At 40.5% G+C, this 20,924-nt stretch overlaps 2 protein-coding genes across 7 annotated transcripts in view; one reads left to right on the top strand and one right to left on the bottom strand.

Moving 5' to 3' along the window:
• The window catches only part of strn4 (striatin, calmodulin binding protein 4), a 20,977-nt gene extending 7,206 nt beyond the window's left edge, over positions 1–13,771 (bottom strand). The window contains exons 1-6 of the mRNA XM_077540199.1: positions 13,276–13,771; positions 3,561–3,664; positions 3,287–3,363; positions 3,061–3,139; positions 1,302–1,487; positions 898–1,075 (exon numbers count right to left, since the gene is read on the bottom strand). Of these exons, the coding sequence (XP_077396325.1) occupies positions 898–1,075; positions 1,302–1,487; positions 3,061–3,139; positions 3,287–3,363; positions 3,561–3,664; positions 13,276–13,608 (957 nt within the window). The 5' untranslated portion in view covers positions 13,609–13,771. The remainder of the gene's footprint in view (positions 1–897; positions 1,076–1,301; positions 1,488–3,060; positions 3,140–3,286; positions 3,364–3,560; positions 3,665–13,275) is intronic.
• Positions 6,173–20,924, top strand: fkrp (fukutin related protein). 6 transcript variants are annotated; one of them, XM_077540203.1, is made up of 3 exons: positions 6,173–6,270; positions 14,580–14,704; positions 18,403–20,924. In XM_077540203.1, exon 3 carries the CDS (start codon positions 18,500–18,502, stop codon positions 20,093–20,095), a length of 1,596 nt encoding a protein of 531 aa, XP_077396329.1. In that variant the 5' UTR covers positions 6,173–6,270; positions 14,580–14,704; positions 18,403–18,499; the 3' UTR covers positions 20,096–20,924. The 6 variants fall into 6 exon arrangements, with proteins under 6 accessions (XP_077396329.1, XP_077396327.1, XP_077396330.1 ...); XM_077540201.1 differs by lacking the exon at positions 6,173–6,270 and adding an exon at positions 14,021–14,140; XM_077540204.1 differs by lacking the exon at positions 6,173–6,270 and adding an exon at positions 14,024–14,039.

The following is a 20,924-nucleotide window of genomic DNA, read 5'->3' as shown; positions in this document are numbered from 1 at the left end:
CATAACATTGTACATCCTGACCAATTTATCCTCTCAAATGTAGTTGCTGAATGGTGACGGCTTTGCCGGATGCCGCCATCTTGTAACCATGTTGTAGGATGCGTTTTGATTGGCCACCTGAATTTCTGCGCTTGTCAAATAGCTCATACCGTGCACTTTTTTTTCCTTTTGCTTCATCAGCCAAAAAATATTAAACATGCTATATATTCACCGCAAGGGCTTGTGAGGCAGAATATTTAGCAAAAATTTCATGTAGACTGTGAGCTGTTAAGTGGTGTCTCAAATACATTTTTGCTCCGGTGTGGGGCAGGTACTTTCAGTAGTTTAATTAAAAAAAGAGAAACTCATAATACAGTTTCCTTGCATACAGTAAAATGTTAATGTTTACTCATTTATTTGTCTTGATTTTTATTCCTTATTTACCTCCTAACTTTATTACATCAACAAGACAAAAATCAAAATGATTTTTTAGTATCAATTTGAACTAGCCTTCTAAAAAGTGTTTTCCAATGTGCGCATCTGTATGAATGTTTAGTTTTTGAATTTACCAAGTGAAATTAATCATTTCAAGATTTTTTTTAATTAAATGCACCTGTATATTCCTTGACTAGACTACAAATAATCACTCAGTTTCATTTTTTTCTTGTCAATATTCTAAAAATAATATCCATTATGTACATTATATGAAAGAACGTCATTAATTTTACTGTAATCAATATGATTGCCTATTTTTAGTTTAGAATAAAAGGTGGGATTAACAAAATTTTTCCTGCTCTGTCTTGACTATTTATATGTAGTGTTTATCACTTGCAATCCAATGTCCTTGTCTACCTGTCTTCTACTGTCCTTATTATGCTTACTTTAGGTGTTACTTCTGAATCATAAGCATAATTGTACCTTTACTCGAGACTTTTTACTCTTGCGAGGGCCATCGATGCAGTCTGTCGCCATGCCTTGGAAGTCATCATCCTCGTCACTGTCGTCTTCATCATCATCCTCACATCCGTGCAGGAAGGGGATCTTGTCGAGCACCGAGCCACCGAGACGTTCCTTGGAGCTTTCTTTGCCCGCGTTCCTAGCAACGGACAAATCTGTCAGCCTCTCTGTATGACATTGTCCGGATTCTTTGCAGCCGAAACAAGATATAAAAATACTCAGCTTGTGGTTGGTTTTAATTGCCAGTGACAGAGAAGTATTATTTTAACAATGTTTGTTTTGTCATCAGCTAAACACCAGTACTATTAATGAAGCGAAAAACTACTTGTACGCGTAAGCATAAGCATTTTCCTCTTTCGTCTTACCTCTTAATTTGTTCTTCTATCTGTCTGACCAACAAGGATTCTCCACCTGCCCGCGTCTCGGGCTCCGGGGACGACTCGGGTGGCGGTGGCCCATTGGCCTCAGGGCTACTTCGCCCAAGCAGGGAGCGAACTCGTTTTGAACGCATGTCTAGTATGGTGTCCGAGTAGCCCACTTCCTCAAGATATCTATGTTCACAGGAAACAGATACCATCAGCAACACACTCAGAAGTTGACAAAAACAAATAGTTAATACGTCTCAAAACATCATTGCCATACACTCCTACTGTCAAATATTATACCATAAGGAGCATTAGCTGCACTATAGACAAAAGTTTACTCCTTTGGTGTCATATGACATGATTTTCATTTGGCTTTGTGTCTATGATGTCGTCTTTAAAGTCCAAATAGTTCAGATTTGTGTAAGTGTTGACAGGCATGCTTTGAAATATGTGCAGCATGAAATTCCAGAAGGGGGACACTATGTTAAGTCTTTTAACGCTTCTTTTTTTTTTCTTTTTTTTTTTATTATTGTGAATTAATTTAAAGATGGAAACTACATTGTTTTTGTCAACTCAAGTCACAACTGCACCAAGGCAACTTTACTCAAATTAACAGTTGGAACCACATTTATATTTGTGAGGCTGAAATTGAAAGATTTGGAAAATTTTAAATTAAACTATGGCTCTACTGTCAAAATAGTTGTTGGTTAATATTGACACCTGTAATTATAATTTGCACTGGTATGTATAAAGAATTAATATATTAATAATAAGAATTCTTTACAAAAACAAGCAATATAAAAAAATAAAAAATAAAACAAAATAAAGGATTTAGTTGTTTTTTTTGTTTGTTTGTCACATTAAACCTAATTCACAGAGCGTCACTAAACAAAAAATATTAGTGTCAAAGTCACTTTTGTGGAGAAAATGTATCTTGTCACAAAAAGCTTGTTCTCTCATTTTCAATTTTCGCTCAATGTCACTCAAAGAACCTATTTTCAAATGGTGATTACTAAAGAACGGAATAAGGTAGAAAAATACTTTTTTTTTCCTAATGGAAGAATGGAATGAGATATTTCAATTGGTACTCACATTGTAAATGTAGTACAAGCACACAATATTCTGTTTGCCTTGAAACATGAGTTAAAATGCTTGAAATCAGCCAGCAGGTGGCAGCAGAGTATAAGAGATCAGCCAGGGCCATGTTGCAACAAGCTGTTTTTTGGATAACGTGTGACAGTAAAAGACTTGACTAAAAAAAAAAAAAACTTTAAAAATCTACCCTGCCTTGGGGAAAAGAGAATTCATTCCATTTGTGCTGTGGAATGTGTATGTCTCTTAACAGGAGGAAACAGATGAATACGCTAGGCCCGGGGACAGCTGTTTTGCTAATGGTGCCACTGCAATGCTCTTTTGAATCTATCCTGTCATTCATAGCTCGGTGCTAGCATTGACGGCGAGTAACCATACATTTTTCAGTGTTGTGTTTTACATTGAACTTGGCTTCATACATCATTAGAGGGACTCTTACAATAAATGGGTAGAGGACGAGATGTGAGGCAGGCAATGAACCGCTGTTACTTCAAATATATATATTTTTTCTTTTGCCAATTAGCAACCAATGTGACAAGTAACCAAACGCCCTCCCCCTTATTGTAGTAATGTTTCAACCCTAACCGTCACAACACCGGAAAGTTACCACCGATGACTGATCTCAATGAATGAAATGAGATGGTCTGATGACACCGACTAGACATACTTGCGTAGTAGCTGACGTCCCTCCTTCCACGACATCTGATTGGCTGGCTCAGAATCTGATTCAGCTGGGCCATTGGGAACTGTAGAGAGCCAGATTGGGTGGATGAATTAAGTACTAAGGAGGGCTTTGAAAGAGCAGTAAAAACATTGTAGCAGCAATACGGGATGCAACAACAAATGAGGAGGAGGGTTTAAAAATAGCACAGGAGATAAGGACGCAAACATACTGGGTTCTGCTTCCAACTCTGGTTTCTTGTCGCCGGGACTCAGGTCATTTCCTGTCTTAAGCTTTTGGTGTTTAGCCCTGCACACATACACAGTACCACAAGAGGGTCTCATTACAAACGAATCAGTGGCAAGTATAAAATCCATCCACCCATTTTCCATACATCCTTAACCCGTTAATTCATACAATCAAACCACTCAACCTCTAAAACTGGACTGGTACATCAACCTGGCTGAAATACTGCGTAATTGGACTTCCCCGGCATTCCATCTTACCTTTCTTGTTTGAGGGCGTATTCCAACATTTTAATCCGTCTTACTAGGTCCTGCTTCATGTTCTCTTGTCCTTTCCGCTCACCTTGCAGGAATGCTACCTGAGCCTGAAAACACACATTGAGTGACTTTTTAGCAGAAGCAAAACATTACGTGAAATTTGCTTTTATTATGTTTTAATGTATATTATACAAATTAATTGCTATTTGTCTTTTTTTTTTTTTTTTTTTTTTTTTTTTTTTTTTAATTGGCGGTTTTGGGGGTGTCTGAAACAGATTCATTACACTTCCATTTAGGGATGAAGAATTAATTTCAAATCGACATCACAGTGTATGCAATTATTAGAAAGTTAACAACTCTAAATGAAGTATCGGTAGATGAGTAAACTGGCTCATATTAATTTATGGTTTATTTACAGTAGCTTTATTTTAGCATAAACCTATAAAATCAAAACATCCATCCATCCATTCAGCCATCATCTGATGTTTATTTTGATACAGATTGTTTGTTTGTTAAAAAAAAATTAAATACATGGGAACAGCTTGAAAAAAATAATTGCATATTAAATCGTAACTAATTACATTATTTTTCTAGTCATTCAGCCCTTTTTCTACTCACTTCAATAGGGAGGGCTGATTTGTGACACAGCAGATTTGAGTTACAAGTGTGGTCACGACATTAATTAACCTCGTAAATCAAGGCACCACTATATGTTTGTTATTGTGGATGTTGTTGCTGTGATGCAGAACTGTATGATTTTCAAACCATAAATTGTTGAACCATAAAACCATAAATGCAAATCGAGTCTCAGAGGTTTGCTCGTCAGTTTGTTGTTTGAGAAACAATGACATAAATTTTGAAATATGTGATGCAGTTAATCAATACATCTTTGAGTATTAAAATTGTTAAGGTAATATTTGTTACAAACAGGTATGCTATGGAATCACAATAGATATTTCAGTTAGTCAGTACATCTAAATAATGTAAGGTGCCCTATTTATAGCTATATGAACAATGAGTGAAAGTACTATAAGAAATAAATATATTATATAAATAACAAGCACTGCATCAATTCTGTTTGAATGAGTGTAGTATTTCATAACCGAAAGAGGCTATGGAACAAACACAAATAGATGACAAGGTTGCCAAACGAGTCTTATGAGAACTCAGTGAAGTACATGTTAAGTAGAGGGTTGTGGAAGACAGCTTTTATTTTTAAACTTGTCCTAACCAATCCCTCAGTGCGCAGCTGCATGAGAGGGGAAAAACAAGAAACACTAGCCAGATTCAAATGGTCGTACACAGTTAGGACACATCCTTCCTTTATGCGCTTCCTTTCTCTTTTTCCGTCCTTCCTTCCTCAGGGAGCAGATAAAATACTTACCTTGAGGAAAGAAGTGGTCACAGACTCAACATGTGTCAAACAATAAAAGAACGGCCTGATGGAATTGAGGTAATGCTGGTGCTGTAGAATGTGCAAGTTCTGCCCAGTGTTGCATCAAATGTTAAATTAATTTTGGTGGAAAGAGTCCAACAGACTGAACTCAAATTTAAAGGGGAAGTCAACCCAAAAATGTTCTTGTACATGCCCCCACTAGTTTAAACATGGCATTCTGATCAATATAGCGCTCGTGGAATAAGTTAAGCAACAAAAACCCACCCGTTTTTAGCCATCTCAGAGGGTGGTCAAAATGGACATCACAGTTGCTCGGGCAACGACCAATCACGGCTCATCTGTTTTCTGAAGCTGAGCTGTGATTGATCGTTACCTGAGCAACTGTGATGTTATTTTCAGTCGAAAGCAGTGACAAAAAGGTCGCCTCCTGAGATGGATCAAAACGGCTGGATTTTGCTACTTGGCTCATATTCCACAGACACAATATTAATTATAATGCTATCCTTAGACTAGTGGAGCTGGGTAGAACTGTATTGTAAAGAAAATTTTGGGATTGACCTCCACTTTAAAAAAAAAAAAAAAAAAAAAAAAAAAAAAAAAAAAAAAGTTAGTCAGCCACAGGTGCCTATTCCTTTAGCAAACTGAGAAACTACATCTCCAAAAATTAAACTTAGACATGCGTGTACTGTATTTACAAAAGCTATGTTAACGTATATTCCGCTATCTAAGCAACATGGGAAAATGACAACAGCAATACTAATGTAAACCTCCGCTTGTTTTTCATACTACAGGAAACTATAACATGAAGTAAATTACACGTTACAATAAGGTCAACTCAAATTAAGCTGTTAACATCAACAGTCTATGTTGAATGACACTGAATCTTTAAAAAAAAAAAAAAAACATTTATTACCAAATTGAATAAAGCTCTGATATTTGAATATTATATTGAAATCTGAAGTATTGTTACTAAAGTGGGGGTACACACAATTGGACCAAATTTGAGCATTTTTCAACAAATGTGTGAAAGAAAAAACTGTTAAATTTGGTTGAAGATTTGAGCAATGATTTTTCTTTTTTTTTTTTCTTTTTTTTTTTTTTACATTTCCCTATTGTTTTGGCAACTAATGCATTCATGACAAAATCTCATTTCAGGCTTATGCAGGAGGTTGATACTGAAAGTGTACAACTGGGCTTGGATGGTGGAGGTCTGCCCTCAACAGAGTGCGACTGAAGTTCATGACGATGCATCTCTAATCAAGGAAGACGCATCCTCCTCCAACAGATTAAGGAGCGACTGACAGCAAGTACCAGCACGTAAGAATGCACAATCGTGTTGTGTTAGAATAAACACATCCACAGTCCTTCCTCTGCCCCCACATGCATACTCACTTCTGGAAGAAGTAGAACAATCTAAAAACACGGTCTCATGAGACAGCCACTTGGACTACTTGAGACTAGAGGGCAGTCAATCACACAAACGCACACCAGCACACACAGTCATGTAACAACTAGGAGGCCTTCTGGATAATCTGCCAAGACAACCTCGCTGATTTGGCTGCCGAGTAATCCCGATTAATGCAACGTGATTTTACATGCTTATCGTAGACTTTTGGAGATAATTGTCCGAGCCAGTTCGTAAACACTGGCGACGTGATCATACGCCGACAACTCAAAGTTTGTTTTACGCCAGACATGTCATTGGGGGACTATCTAAGGACCTAGAGTACATTATTAATCGCTGTGGTTGATGATAGCAGCTTGGCTAGATGAGCTTTTACAACTGCACCCAATTACAATGATGAGACAAATTGTAGGAAAAATGGCAAGGGGATAATTTGTTTCTTTAATATTCAAATAAGTCTGAAAACGGGTTCTACAATGACTGATTAACGTGGATACAAATAATATGCTCAACTACAAGCTACTAAATCCTAAAACTGTAAACCTATCTGGAGGTAGATCAACAGAAAAAAAGGTTGTGATTTTGAAAACATTTCATAACAGATTAGTTTTAATTCAATAACGAGTTAAAATAATTCTGAACAAATGCAGCACTTTGTGGTTAGCATAATGGTCTAACCTACAATTCATGTGTGGAGTGCCCACATCCCATGTACTAAGCACGCTAGTGCTAATACCAGTATCAGCACTGGTGATACTACTTTACAAGGCTGAAACATACAGTACCCTCTGGATAAGATTAATGTCAACCATGTCAAGAAAGCTACTTCAAGGTAAACAATTTTCGCAGACTGCAAATTATGCTCAGCTCAAGCGGTGACAGAGGCGACGGGCAAGCACCTATCTTAAAACCCCATCACACACACTGTTTTGCGTTGCTCATCTCAAGCCACGCAAAGCCGCCGCGGACATGTCGTGTAATAAGAAGTAAGCAATTCACGTCAGTTGTCTTGTCATAGTTTTATATTATAACTTGTGGTATTCTGAAAAAAAGTTTGATTTTTATTTTTACTTGAGGAATATTGGAGTAAAGTGGCATTTGTATATACACCAGACTATTCAGATACACTTGCTATTCTTTGGCTCTTATTTCTTCTTCATCTTTTATCTATGTACAGTACTCCTTTTCCTTAGTGCCCCCTTGTGTTCAGACTGAAACACCACATAATTGAAATACCTTGTGTTACAGCTACATACATTGAAGTGAAATGTATTGCAAGACTGTTAGGAAAAATATTCGTTCATTGGGTGTTATTTGAGTGAAACAAATGCCATGTTCAAGAGTTCGTGTTTTGAAACAACATTGGCACGTTAAGGGTTAAGGGTTATTGTGCAGTTTGTCACTTTTTTACTCACAACTGCCACCTCTGTCCCAAAGTGTAACTGCAGCATCTGTGTAAGGCTCGTTCAATGTGCTCGTGCGAGTACCTGCACGATCTTAAAGTGACAGCCACAGTTAACAAACGAAGACGTGACTTCAAATACGGTAAGAAAAACTCTGCCACTCCCCTCACAAAGAAAATGTGGAGTGTGCGGACCCCCGCACGATAAAGGGAAGATAAAAGCTGATAGATGCAGTCAGAGTAAAACAGTCAGGGCTCTTTGTACTCATCTGGTTGATGGAGCATGTATGATGGAGAAAAAACTAACATTACCTTTTTAAACGGCACAATGCACCTTTAAGATAATTTAGCACAATTGCAAGACAACGTTTTCAAATATTGTAACTCTGAACTGGCAAACAGTTAACCTGGTATCGGTGCAGACCAAAAACATGCAGGAAATGGATGGAAGAAATTAAATATATAAAAACATGTTTCGTCAACTAAAGTCAGGTTCCCAATATTTCTTGCCAAACAACTTAATTTGCCTAAGGTCCAAACTGGAATTAATCCGGCTCGAGACGAAACCCATCCATGCCCTCCTACCCACGCAAAGGCAAGCCAACACCTCTGCAAGTTCACACTGCACCATTTTAAGGACCAGAAGGTGCTCAGAATATGGCAAAATGTAGAAACACGATGACGACGGATTATACTAATGGGACAAGTCACGTCCTTTTTTGACATTCTCAAGACGCATTCATATATCTTGTCACAGCTCCAGAAAACAACAACATGCTCACGTCATTATGGAATGTAATGCTATGCCGATAAAAAGACGTCATCCTATTCTTTGCTTTTACGCTTATGCCCAGACTTCGGTTCAGATTCTGACGTGTCTGTTCTTGTTAATGTGTGGGACCCGTGCCAGTTCACTACTAGTGATTCATTTGACACTAAGAAGAAAACAACTTAACATTGATACTTCAAATGAGGGCTGAGAAAGAAAACAATCAACACAAATCCCCAAAAACACAATCACTGGGACTTGTCGGGGGAACCAGCACTGAGTTAGAATACTTGCACTCTGCGAGTCATCTAATACAACCTCGCTTGAGCCTCTGGTCATTTTCTTTGTGTCATGAGGGGTAAACAAACAAAAGACTCAAGTACAAAGGAGCCGTGATGCAAGCAAAGCCATCCTGCCACCTGATCTCCCCGTCCTGTGGGTGGGATTTCCTCCACGTGACCCACTGCTGCTGCTGGCCTGAACAAGGTTTGGAGTCGGCAAAAGCAGAAAAGGGTCAAGGGCAGATTCCCTCCTCCACTGGCTACACTCCATCTCCTCATCCACTCATCCTTGCCTCTCCGAGAGAGCATCCAAAAAAAAAGAAAAAAAATACAGCGCTGAACTCTTCTGGGCCACTGTGCTTCACTAGTGTGTGTAGTATTAGTAATAGTAATATGATGAGAATCGAATCATCCATTCCACCCAGACTAGGAATACTACAGAGATGAATGTAAATAAACATATGGAAGAAAGCGCGCTCAGCAATCGTGCAGTGCATATGGATGTCGTATGTGTGTCATGGCTGAAAGCACAATTCCATTAATTACTGATGTGCGTCCAGGGATCCCGCAAGCCAAGCTAAACAGGAAGTGACATTTTATGGGCCTCCAGAAGTCTATCCTACACTACATTAATGAAAACAGAATAATATAAAAATCAACATGAATGACCTCTGATGAAAGCCAAATTAATAGTGATAAACCGATATGGATTTTTCAAGGCCGATACTGATTATTAGTAGTCAAGCTATATTTCAAGCCAATATTCATTTGCAGTAAAGGAGAAAATATTAGCATCAAAATAAAAATACATATATACTTTTTCTTTTAATTTCAAACTATTGAAAGCTTTGTTTAAAAATTATAACAATAATTATAGGGAGCTTCCAGCATGTGTTAAGCTAAATTAAATACTAAACAAGTAAATAGTTCCCTAGTTTTATACTGTAAAAGTTTTCCAAAATTTCAACATTTCTTTATTTTAGCATTTTTTTTTAAATAAAATATGTTCCCATGGAGTTCCCAGTGTCAGCATCATTTTTTCTGAAGTGCAAATTTAAATATATTTATAAAGGTTTCAAAAGATCTTCGCGGTGAGAAATTGCCTGAATATGTCCAAAATGTCTTTGCGACAAGTAAAAACTGCCTGTGAACATTTTACAAATCCTGACGAACACCCTACATTCATTACGTTCGCAAGCATTTACCCCTCAGTGAGATACCAGCTTTATCGGCACATATCCCTACAAAATAATATGCACTGCAAGGGCCTTCTTGTGTATCAGTGGGACAGAAGAACAAGGCCACTACCACCTGTCTCCTGTGGGACATCCCACCTGGTCCAGTGCGAGGGTGGGGGGTGTCATTTCTGCCTTGACAGCGTAGACACGCAACCACAGGTGGCCTTGCATGTGGGAAATAAAAGGCACATGGTTTTCCTGTCAAGGCCACACAAAAAAAAACTTCCTACGAGAAGTCACGCCGTAAGATGATAGATGGCGCCGACATACAACAGGAAGCGAGGACTCTTATTTTACAAGGTATTAATTAGGGCTGCACAATATATCGAAAAAATATCGATATCACGATATTGGCCCTTGCAATATGCATATCGCAAAGGCACGCAATAAGTTTTATATGGAATTTTATGCTTTTTATATGAATTTGACCAGTCAGATGCTAACTAAAATGTGCATCGCCATTCAATAGTTGAAAATTATCAAGACATAATTACAATTCATTAACTAAGATTACATGAAGGTTGCTTATTTTGCCCCATGAAAAATGTTTTTCTTTTTTTCGGTAATAAAAATGTAATTTCTTTAGGTACATGTTAAATATCGCAATAATATCGATATCGCTAAGTTCAGCAAGTATATCGCATATCGCATGTTTTTCCAATATCGTGCAGCCCTAGTATTAATGATTGTCAAGTGTGGCTGACATGTGAGCCAATGCATGTTGGTAAGTACACAATGCCAAGGGGCCACGCTAACTGGCACGTTGAGAGCTCCGAAGCCAGAGCCGTGTGGCCGTCGGGTGATCAAATGGAGGCGAGGTCATCTCTGTATGTACTCACAGAAGATGGTGCTAAATGTACCCAAGAAAACGGCCGTAAAACACATCATTAAAAGTTCCATGACAGGCTGCGTTGGACATGGCGACGGTCTGTTTCTGTGACGGCCATTTTCACAACAGCATCCATAAGGGCGTCGAGCGCAGCTTTATTGTTCATTCATATTTTATCAGGTTTCTATTTATACCCGCCAAGATAGGAGTGCACGGCAGCAAGCTGAGTAAAAGTGTTAAGTAACAACGCGTTGTCACAAGTTCTGGTTATGTTATATTCATAAGCAGCATCAGAACACAAGAAAATGGACTCATTCAAACATTTTGTACATTCTCAGTGTGGCTTGTTTGTACAATACACTGCTGCACACAAATTATTGATGTCATACCTGGGACATATTGGGGTACTTTTTCCTTACTTGGAAAATATTTTACTTTTAGATTAACACATAATATACCGATATATTTGCACAAAAACAGGGAAAAAATAGATTTGCAGTTTGCACGTATCCATCCCGTGATAAAGTGAACTTAAATAAGAATAAAAATAATTAAATAATCAGCGTGAGATTTTGGACAAATATGTGTGTGAAACGTAATGCATCATTTTAAGATGTGTGCAAATCGGAAAACAAAAAACGAAAAAACAACGTGCTGCCATAATTTAGGATCTGATTTGTATTGAATGTAATTTGATTGCACAACATCAGCACATCTCTTTTGCTACTGTGAGATAGTAACATGGCAAAGTATATCCCACTTTCTTCTTTTTTTACAGAGTATGATTACTAGGGGTGTTAAAAAAATCGATTCGGCGATATATCGCGATACTACATCGCGCGATTCTCGAGTCGATTCAATAATCGGCAAAATCGATTATTTTTTTTTTTTTTTTTTTTTTAGGATTCACACCTTAAGCATGGAAGAATGTTATATGAACGGAACATTAAGCCTTAATATTTTATTTCAATGCTGTTCAAACATGAAACAAATTACAACCTCTATAAGACTGAAATTTCAGATGAATAAATAATACATTTTCATATAAATCTTACACTCTACAAGCTTACTGATTAGTATTTTCTAAATTTGAATGAAAAAAAATCGCAACAATCAACTTATAAATTCGTATCGGGATTTATCGGTATCGAATCGAATCGTGACCTGTGAATCGTGATACGAATCGAATCGTCAGGTACTAGGCAATTCACACCCCTAATGATTACAAGTACTTACATTTGAGTGTTCACCAATAAGAACACTTGATGCCATTATGTCTAGCAATTGTGATGAAATTTTGCTTTTGCAATCAAGTATTGTTCAATCAAAAATAAAAACTTTTTGCCCAAAACTAACACTTTAGTAAACACTCAATAACTGACATTTGAAGTTATTTTAACATCCAACTGCATGTTTTTCCTTTCCTAACAGTCTAGCAACACACTTAATCCAAATGCAGCCTGTAACATAAGGTATTACAGTTTTGTGGTGTTTCAAGCTTAACATTAATGGTACTTACTACTTACTATAAAAGAAGTACATGTTTGGTCATCTGGTGGATATACAAGTATGAATATGGATTCTATGTTACCTCTATGTTGCTAACTACACAATAAAGTGAATAAAAGTATTACGAAACAGCTTCTTGAGAATACCACAAACGACAAGTCATATAAAATAATACTGACTGGACAACAGAAGTGACATTTATCACAGCGTCACTTCGCTTTACTCAATACCTTGTTGCAGGGGCTTCGTAAGAACAGCACAGCTGAGCTGATGCTTACCAAATTGTGGCAATCTCCATCATCTATTTTTCGGAGCGTAATTTGCAGTCAGCTAACAAAGTGTTGTCATTCGTGAAAGTATAACATGGGTCATAATCCAGTAAATTATATGTCAGGGTGGTGTTGGTATTGCAGCATCTTTTTGGAGTCTGAACATATTTACAATATTGACACTGTAACTGTATAACCAATGAAGCAGCACAAGAGTCTCGTGTACTTGTAATCGTAAAAGGATGACGAAAGTATACATACCTGCAGTAACCTCTGTTAATTTGCATGGTTCAGTGATTATTGATTGTGCACATTCAGACTGTTTGTTCTAATGTTCCTGTGTATGTATCACAGGGAAACTGCCAGATTATACTGATTTTCTGGAAAATTGTTTTATATCACGCCAAGAGGTCAGTTATCCAGTTTTGCAGTCTAAATCACGGTGGAGCAGTAGCTTACTTTAACGTTAGCCTTTTAGCATCTTGTCATCTCATTGACTGTAGAGGGTGTTGTACTGTATTGTTTCCCAATACAACGCCTAATGGTATGATTACTGTGTTGGCGCGGTTCAATTCATGTAAACATTCCAAATGCAGGGGGTAAACAATAAAAACATTTACCCGAAGTTCGTCTCTCTCCGCCTCCCAGCGGTATTTCTCGGCCTGGAAGCGTCCCCACTCGTACTGGATGAAGTGCAGGATCCCGGGAAGAGTCATTCCCGAATCGCCGTCCTGCTGTGATTCGCGGAGGTGTGACGATCCGGGTATGCCCCCGACCGCCGCCGTCGCTGCTGCGGCTGCAGCCGCCGCCGCCGCCGCTGCCATTCCTCCAGTAGCGGCTACTGGTGCTGACTGGCCCGGTGCTGCTTTGGGCCCGTTTGGGTTGCGCCCCGCACCGCCGCTGACGCCTCCGAAGTTCGGATTTGTTCCTCCGCCGGATCTGTCCGCCTCCATTTTAACCGTTCAACCCTTCGCCAGGTTAAGAACGCGGAAACGGGCAAAGTGTACGGACAATAAAAATGATAAAGCGCCAGTGCCTTCCTTCCTTGCAACCCAGCGGCACTTCGTTGAAGGCTACGCTCCTTTCTTCCCCTTCTCACACGCACAGAGCAAAATACTATGCCTTCGGTAAAATACTATGCATCCGCTGTGGAACCTTCATGATAAAACACATTTGAATCGCTTATTGATCACAAAAGTGTATTTTAGATCTGAATGCTCCATCGTCACCATAGTACATTACCTTGTGGCTTAAATCAACTGCAAACGAAGCAGAACTATTGAGTTATCGACATATAAAATGTAAACACGTTAATGATGCTCTTATTTTTGTCATCTTTAATCTGTTTCCGCCTTCTTGTGTTTGCTACTGGAAATACCCATCTGTAGGTGACAAATACAGGGCCATGTTTTCTGTAATACACAACTATTGCGTCGCCAGGGAAGATGCTTTCCTGCCATTTTGTGAACAGAGGCTGTTTTGTAGGTAATTAAGTTAGTACTGGTAACACACAAATTGATTTCCGGTTTTAAAGGCTACGTGCATTTTTTCTAATGTCCACATTCAACGTAGACTGGGTGAAAACCACATCCAGTAAGACTCTCTGTGCTCGGTAGCGTTTAAATAAATGCGAAACGAACAAATCCATTAACAAAAATCGACTTTAATGCTTATTTGATTAGTTGTTTTGATTTAGGTCATAACCTTTATTTTGAATTACTCAAACCGGAAGCGATTACGGCGTTAGTGTAGCGACGCTCGAAGCAAGCTAGCCTGTTAGCTAAAGGCTAAACACTGGACAGCTGGTCTCAGTCTGTCCAACTTCCCGGTCGAAGCCTCATGCACAGATGGTTAAATACGTTGAGTCATATCTGTGCACTATTAGTGTGAAATGTGATTTAACTGGCATCCTCGTCCCTGCCAGGTTAGCTGTGACCCACCTGGAGGACCAAATGTAGTGCTCATGTGATGAAGCTGATTCAAGTCACGATGATTTGACATGCGATCTGCAAATTTGTGCAAAGACATCATGACTACGTTCAACTGTTGGTGAGTTGTGATTGTGTAAAGACTATGTGAAGACTCAGGTGCTGCATTGGAGGGGATTATTGATCAAGTGGCCCTGTGATGCATGTGATGTGATCTTAATATTAGAAATTGAATACAATATTGTGAAACACTTTGTTTAATCAGAACATTTTTGGCATGTTAAGTGGAATTATTAAAATGTGTTGTTGGGTACAAACCTCACATCACCAAAAACATTACTTTAAAGTAAACCAAAAAGTGTGCGGTATATTTGCGGAAAAAAATATCAAATAGGTCGCTTGCACGTGTCGTCACTTCCGCCTCGGATTTCTCGTAGTCGCCATGCTGGGTGGCCTCCATTTACGTAGCGATTCGGTCTAACACGTATCTATCACGTTTGTTTTCTGCGTTTAAAATGGTACATTGTTGCTGCATCGTTGGCTGTTCGAACAAAGCCCAGGGGGAAAATGGTCGGCCTTTCTGCCGAATTCCGAAAATAATTAGGAACCAGGGCCTGGAGACAGAGGAGTGCGGACTCCGGAGGGAAGTCGTTACTTTGGGCTCGTGTGTGCAGCCATCACTTTGTGAGCGGTAAGCTTGTTTACCTTTATTTAATGCATGAGGATTAATAACGTTTCGACCGCCCATATATGGGCAAGTTGCTTATGTTTTGGATTCATGAGCAAGCAAGTTCGGTAGTACAAGCTGGCTAGCGGACGTTAGCCGAAAGCTAACATCGAACATTTTCACCCAAGTAGTGCCAGTGCAAAGTGTTTACTGCTGAAATTGGATTGATTAGTCTTGGGCTCTTAATGCCGATAACATGTTTTTTGGTGGCAAAATGTAAACTTGGAAAAAAGAGACAGAAGGGGGTGATGCAAGTAAACAGACCCCCGGTAGCCTACACATCATGCTAAAGAACTTATTCGGTAGCCTACACATCATGCTAAAGAACTTATTCACGGCCACCCTACTGCGGCAAAATAACCAGTCTTTCCATATTTTATTTGTTTATATATTTGTTTATTTTAACAGGTCGCCCTGCGCCCGTTTTTCTGTCCAATCATCCCGACTGGGCTCCAACATTAAAGTTGGGTCCCAAGTTACAACATCTATGTCTCAGCCCAGTCGGTGCCAAGATATGAACGTGCACAGGAGAGACAAGCAAAGAAAAGACGACTCGAAGTGGCAGAGAGATTGTTGCAGTTATGCAGCCAGATGGCTCCAGTAACCTGTACCCTCAAGTACTGCTGACATCATTGACTCTGGTATGCCACTCAGAATTCATTACATGATATATTGTATGCATGAGTGAATGTATGTGTTTGTTTGTGTGTGTACACGCACCTTATATTTTAGAGACATTTGGAAGTGTTTATAGAAATAAGTATTTGCCTGTAGCAATGTTCATACATTAAAAAATGCAACAAAATGTGTACATTTCTTTTACACTGACAAAAAAAACTATACTACTTTACTATATTAAACCTATTACTGGTACCGTATTTTTTGTGATTTTTTTCTTTATTTTTTTCTTTAGGGATCTCATGCCACACCGACTTGATTGCCAATGACATGATGGAAACGAAGGCGAGCATCAAAGCATTGGAGGAGGACAACATGCGACTGTTTGTTTGGCGCTAATAAAGGCAGCGTTTATACAAATTCTATTGTTGGGTTTGTTTACAAAGCTATACATAATACAAATGACAGGATTTGACTCAATGTGCAATATGGTCCCTCTTAAAGTAATGGCATAAATCTCTATTATTTCTAAAAGCACAAAAAATGAAGTGAATAATTATTAGATGTAGTAATTTCAGAGTTAAAAATTGAACTGTTAATTAATGTAGTTTATTTTAGCACAGGTGCCTACCATCCTGAGATGACGGTATGATGTAATGTTGATGGGGTACGCAATGACTTTCATTATACTATGTACAGAGGAAAAAGTTGCTCTCTTTTAAATTTGTTTAATGTAAGACAAGTACCAGTACTGTGTTACAGTTTTCCCAATAATCCTTGTTTCACACTTGTCACAAAACCACTGTCCTTTTGGCAGTCTAGATTGGCACACTTCAAGTGATATCATTTGATTTTACAATCTGCTGCAGCACAAAAAACTACTTTATTCCGCATCTTTGAAGTACATGAGCAAGTGGTAGGTGACAGCGGCTGAGCAGGAACACTGGAAGTCCACTGCTGATCTAGTAAATGCTCTCCCGAGCAGTTCAGGTAAGGAGGGGATTTTGGGGAAAAAAAACTCTGGCTTTTCCAACTGGCCAAAACGAGCGATCTGGGTGGACTCGCTCAATCACACTTTGTCCACACCACAAAGTCGCAGAAGTCCGTCCAGTTAAACTCATCTGTGCCTGAATCTGAAAATATTACAAACATTGTAATGAAAATATGAAACATAGAATTAAATAAACTACAAAAAGTAAAGCCATACATACCTGGTAATACTATTGGTGTTGTCGTGACAAGTGATTGGAATTGTTGCCATCCGGCACCAGACAGAAATTGGGTGTTGTGACAGCCTCCTTAACCGTGAGATCATAAGAAAAGCTGTCAGTATGCTCAGTAGTTACCATGAACACGTTTTATTGTACTGGAAACTGAAACTAAAAATACGTCCTCTGAGAGTGGTTAACCTTAACCATTTAGAATAAGTTGATTGAGTAACATGTAACTAGTGAAAGGGTAGCATTAAATTTAATTAAGCCACGGGGAGGCTGTGCATAGTTACTTTTTATTCTTATACGCTCTGCCATATTTGCCTGTTATAAAATGATTAGAAAAACCACATCAGGTAAACCTAGCTGTGCATGTAAACACAATAACAGGAAGCCTGAGAACAAATCAACATTTTTGTGTGCAGAATTACCAACACCATGTGGTTTACTTACGTGCAACAGCAACCGTTTCTTCTGATGCGATGTTAAAGTTTACACTCTGTATCCACCCGCTTACAAAATAATTGTAAGCCTCCAGGGATTTGTTGGCGTGTTATGGAGCATGTTGTCAACACGAGGTAGTGAAAGATGTCCAGAGATGTCACATTTGGCCAGCAAGCTTTCTCCATCAAAAAAAAAATCACCCTTGGTCAGGACGTAATTAGGATCAATCCCGCCACACAGAGACACCTTCTGCCTGTATCGTTGTTTTTGATCTTCCGGTAAATCGTGAAAATACTGCGAAAATGACATCAGGTTGATAAGCTCTACCGTGTAACTCGCGAGTGTACCTTGTGAACCGGCGGACACCCAATATGGCGCCCGAAGAAAAAATTCCCATGATGCATTACGATGTGCAAGCGACCTATTGTCGAAATTTGGACGTAGGAGGTTTCCCGACAATTAAGTGTAGGGGGAAAAAATGTACATAATATTAATGATTCGATGAAAATGCACTGCACAGAAAAGTTAAATTTAAGAAGGTGACTTATTTAAAAGAATGTAAAAAAAAAAAAACGACAAACTGTTATTGAAAAGTAAATGTAAATCGTGCTAAAAAGTTAAAAACAATTGAACTACCAGACCTTCTTGAGGATATATTTAGATGATGATTCCTGTGCATACCACTAGAGGGAGACTACATATCACCACACTTTGACAACAGTTATGGACCAGCACAGTGGTTATCAAGTTAAATTTGGGATCCATCTTATCCACAACACTTGGGCACTTGAAAACGTATGCTTTCCTTCTCTGCTACAGCTTGGACTAAACGTCCTGTCCTGTGACACCAATGGAGACCTAAAAGTTGGAGTTCTTCATTCAATCAGTACTGAAGACTTATTAGTCCTATGTAGCCATGCGGATCACTTTATGCCAAGGTGTGTTGACCGGGGCCATCATCCTCAACCTCCTCATCCTTTACTATGTGTCTCGGGCTCAACAGCAAATGATGGAGAAGAGGAAAGAACACGGCAGGGCCACCAGGAGGGCTGCCTTACCCGCCTCCGCTCTGGGGGGAGGCATCGGGGGACTGGTCGGGCCTGGAGTTGAGCCCGGAGTGGCCGGCGTTTCGAATGCCCGCAGCCCGCGCGTGACTGTGCTCCTCCGCGAGTTTGAAAACTTTGAGAATTATGTTGGGGAAGTCGCCAATTCCTTCCTGAGACAAAGACCTGAGCTTCCCTTCCTGGTTGTGGCCGACACGCCTCCGTACCCGCCTTTGGAGCTCCCGGATGGCTCTCGCCTCCTGGTGCTCTCCCCGAGCCCGGACCAGCCACCGCAAGCGCACCGGCCCGAGTTTCACGTCCAGACGGAGTTTGTGCTCCTCATACCGGACGGCGTGGAGCTGGAACCGGCGCGAGCTATCGAGCGGCTGATTAAGGAGCTGGAAGGCGAGGGCGGCGGTCCGGTGCGGCTGGTGGCGTCACCCGTGCTGGCGCGAGCCGCCGTGCAGTGTCTCCATCTGAGGGTGAACCTCCGCGAGTGGACGGCCACTTACTCCACCGCTGCGTCGGGGAGCAGCGGCAGCGTGTGCACGGCCTTGCGAGGCGACGCCGTGGTGCTCATCCGCGCGGAGGATCTCTTTAATCTCTCGGTGCCGCTGGGCCGGCCCCTGTTCCCGTCGCTCTTCATCCAGACCACGCTGAGGGGCTGGAAGGTGAAGCTCCTGGAGAGCCCGTGTTTTTCGGCCAGCCACCGGCCCCTCTTCAGCTCGGCCCACAATCAGTGGAAGGCGGACACTCGCCTGAAGGAGGCCACGGGGACGCTGATGAGGAGCTTCGGCCTGAAGCGCCTCCTGCTGCCCGAGGGGAAGGAGCAGTGGCACGGCTGCAGCAAGGAGACGCCTCGCTGCTTCGGCACGGTGCAGGACGACACGCCAGACTACCTCTACCTGGATCGCTGGACGCCTCCGTGTTGCCTACGCGCGCTTCGCGAAACCACCAAATACGTCGTCAACATCCTGGAGAGCTCCGGGGTGCGCTACTGGCTGGAAGGCGGGTCCTTGCTGGGCGCCGTCCGCCACCAGGACATCATCCCATGGGACTATGACGTGGACCTGGGAATCTATCTGGAGGACGTACCCAACTGCGACCACTTGAAGAACCTGGACTCGGGCTCGCTGGTGGACGCCAACGGCTACGTGTGGGAACGCGCGGTGGAGGGCGACTTCTACAGGGTGCAGTACAGCGAGGCCAACCACCTGCACGTGGACCTGTGGCCCTTCTACCCCCGCAACGGCGTCATGACCAAAGACACGTGGACCGAGCACAAGCAGGACACGGAGTTTCCCGAGCACTTCCTGCAGCCGCTCGTGTCCATGCCCTTTGCGGGCATCAACGCCTACGGCCCCAATAACCACCGCGCTTTCTTGGAGCTCAAGTTCGGAGAAGGCGTTGTCGAAAACCCTCAGTACCCCAACCCTGCCAAGAAAAGATTGGACCGGGCCAAATTATGAGAGCATATTTGTTTATATGCTAGTAGATGGACACGCTACAGTAACGTGGCGGCCTTCAGGCCACTTGACAACTAAAGTCTCATGACCATGGTAAAGGCCCAGCACGACTTGTCGTACACACAAACATCAACTTAGATCAGGCATCCCCAATCCCCAATAAAAGAAATAAAATATGATTATTAAGATACCACATACCTCATAAGTCACGCCTTTTGACTCTTATTTGTTGTTTTTCCTCTGGTGTGATGCTTTTTGGACATCAAATTACTAAGAGGAACATGTTGGTGCCAGACAGCAGATGTCCTTCACAGATTATATTTATCATGTCAAGTCATAATGACTGTTTCAGTAACTATGACAAAAGTTTTTTGTTTTTTTAATAAGGGGAAATGGCAAACTCCACTTTAAATGATCAGCGATCACTTAATTAGAATGAAACACTGGACTAAAATGTGGTTTACAATACAATGTGTTCTAAATGTGTATGCTGTATAGTAAGAATGACTGTACATTTTCACTACATACATTTATCTGATTATTGTACAGTATGTAAAAGAGTACGTTTTGCCATCACATGGCTTTATTGTGGATTCATCTCACCCCATTGCCTTGGTTTGCACTGATTTTGATGTGAGGACAGTTTTTGCACACTTGAATGTATGTTACTACTATATTGTTGTTTTCATGAGGTGAAATAGAACGTCTTTGCTGTTGTTTAGGAGTTTGGAGAGCTTGTATGGAGAAAAATAAGCACATTATACTAAAGCAACGTAATATCGTCTTGTGATTGTGAGAAGTTTTGTCGTCATAAATAAATCATCTACTGTAA

The sequence above is a fragment of the Festucalex cinctus genome, chromosome 13 (assembly GCF_051991245.1).
Source record: "Festucalex cinctus isolate MCC-2025b chromosome 13, RoL_Fcin_1.0, whole genome shotgun sequence".
Taxonomy (NCBI): domain Eukaryota; kingdom Metazoa; phylum Chordata; class Actinopteri; order Syngnathiformes; family Syngnathidae; genus Festucalex; species Festucalex cinctus.
This window is presented reverse-complemented; position numbering and strand designations above follow the sequence as displayed.

Excerpts from the sequence above, each read along its gene's own strand:
- fkrp (XM_077540203.1), top strand. The coding sequence starts at position 18,500 with ATGCGGATCACTTTATGCCAAGGTGTGTTGACCGGGGCCATCATCCTC.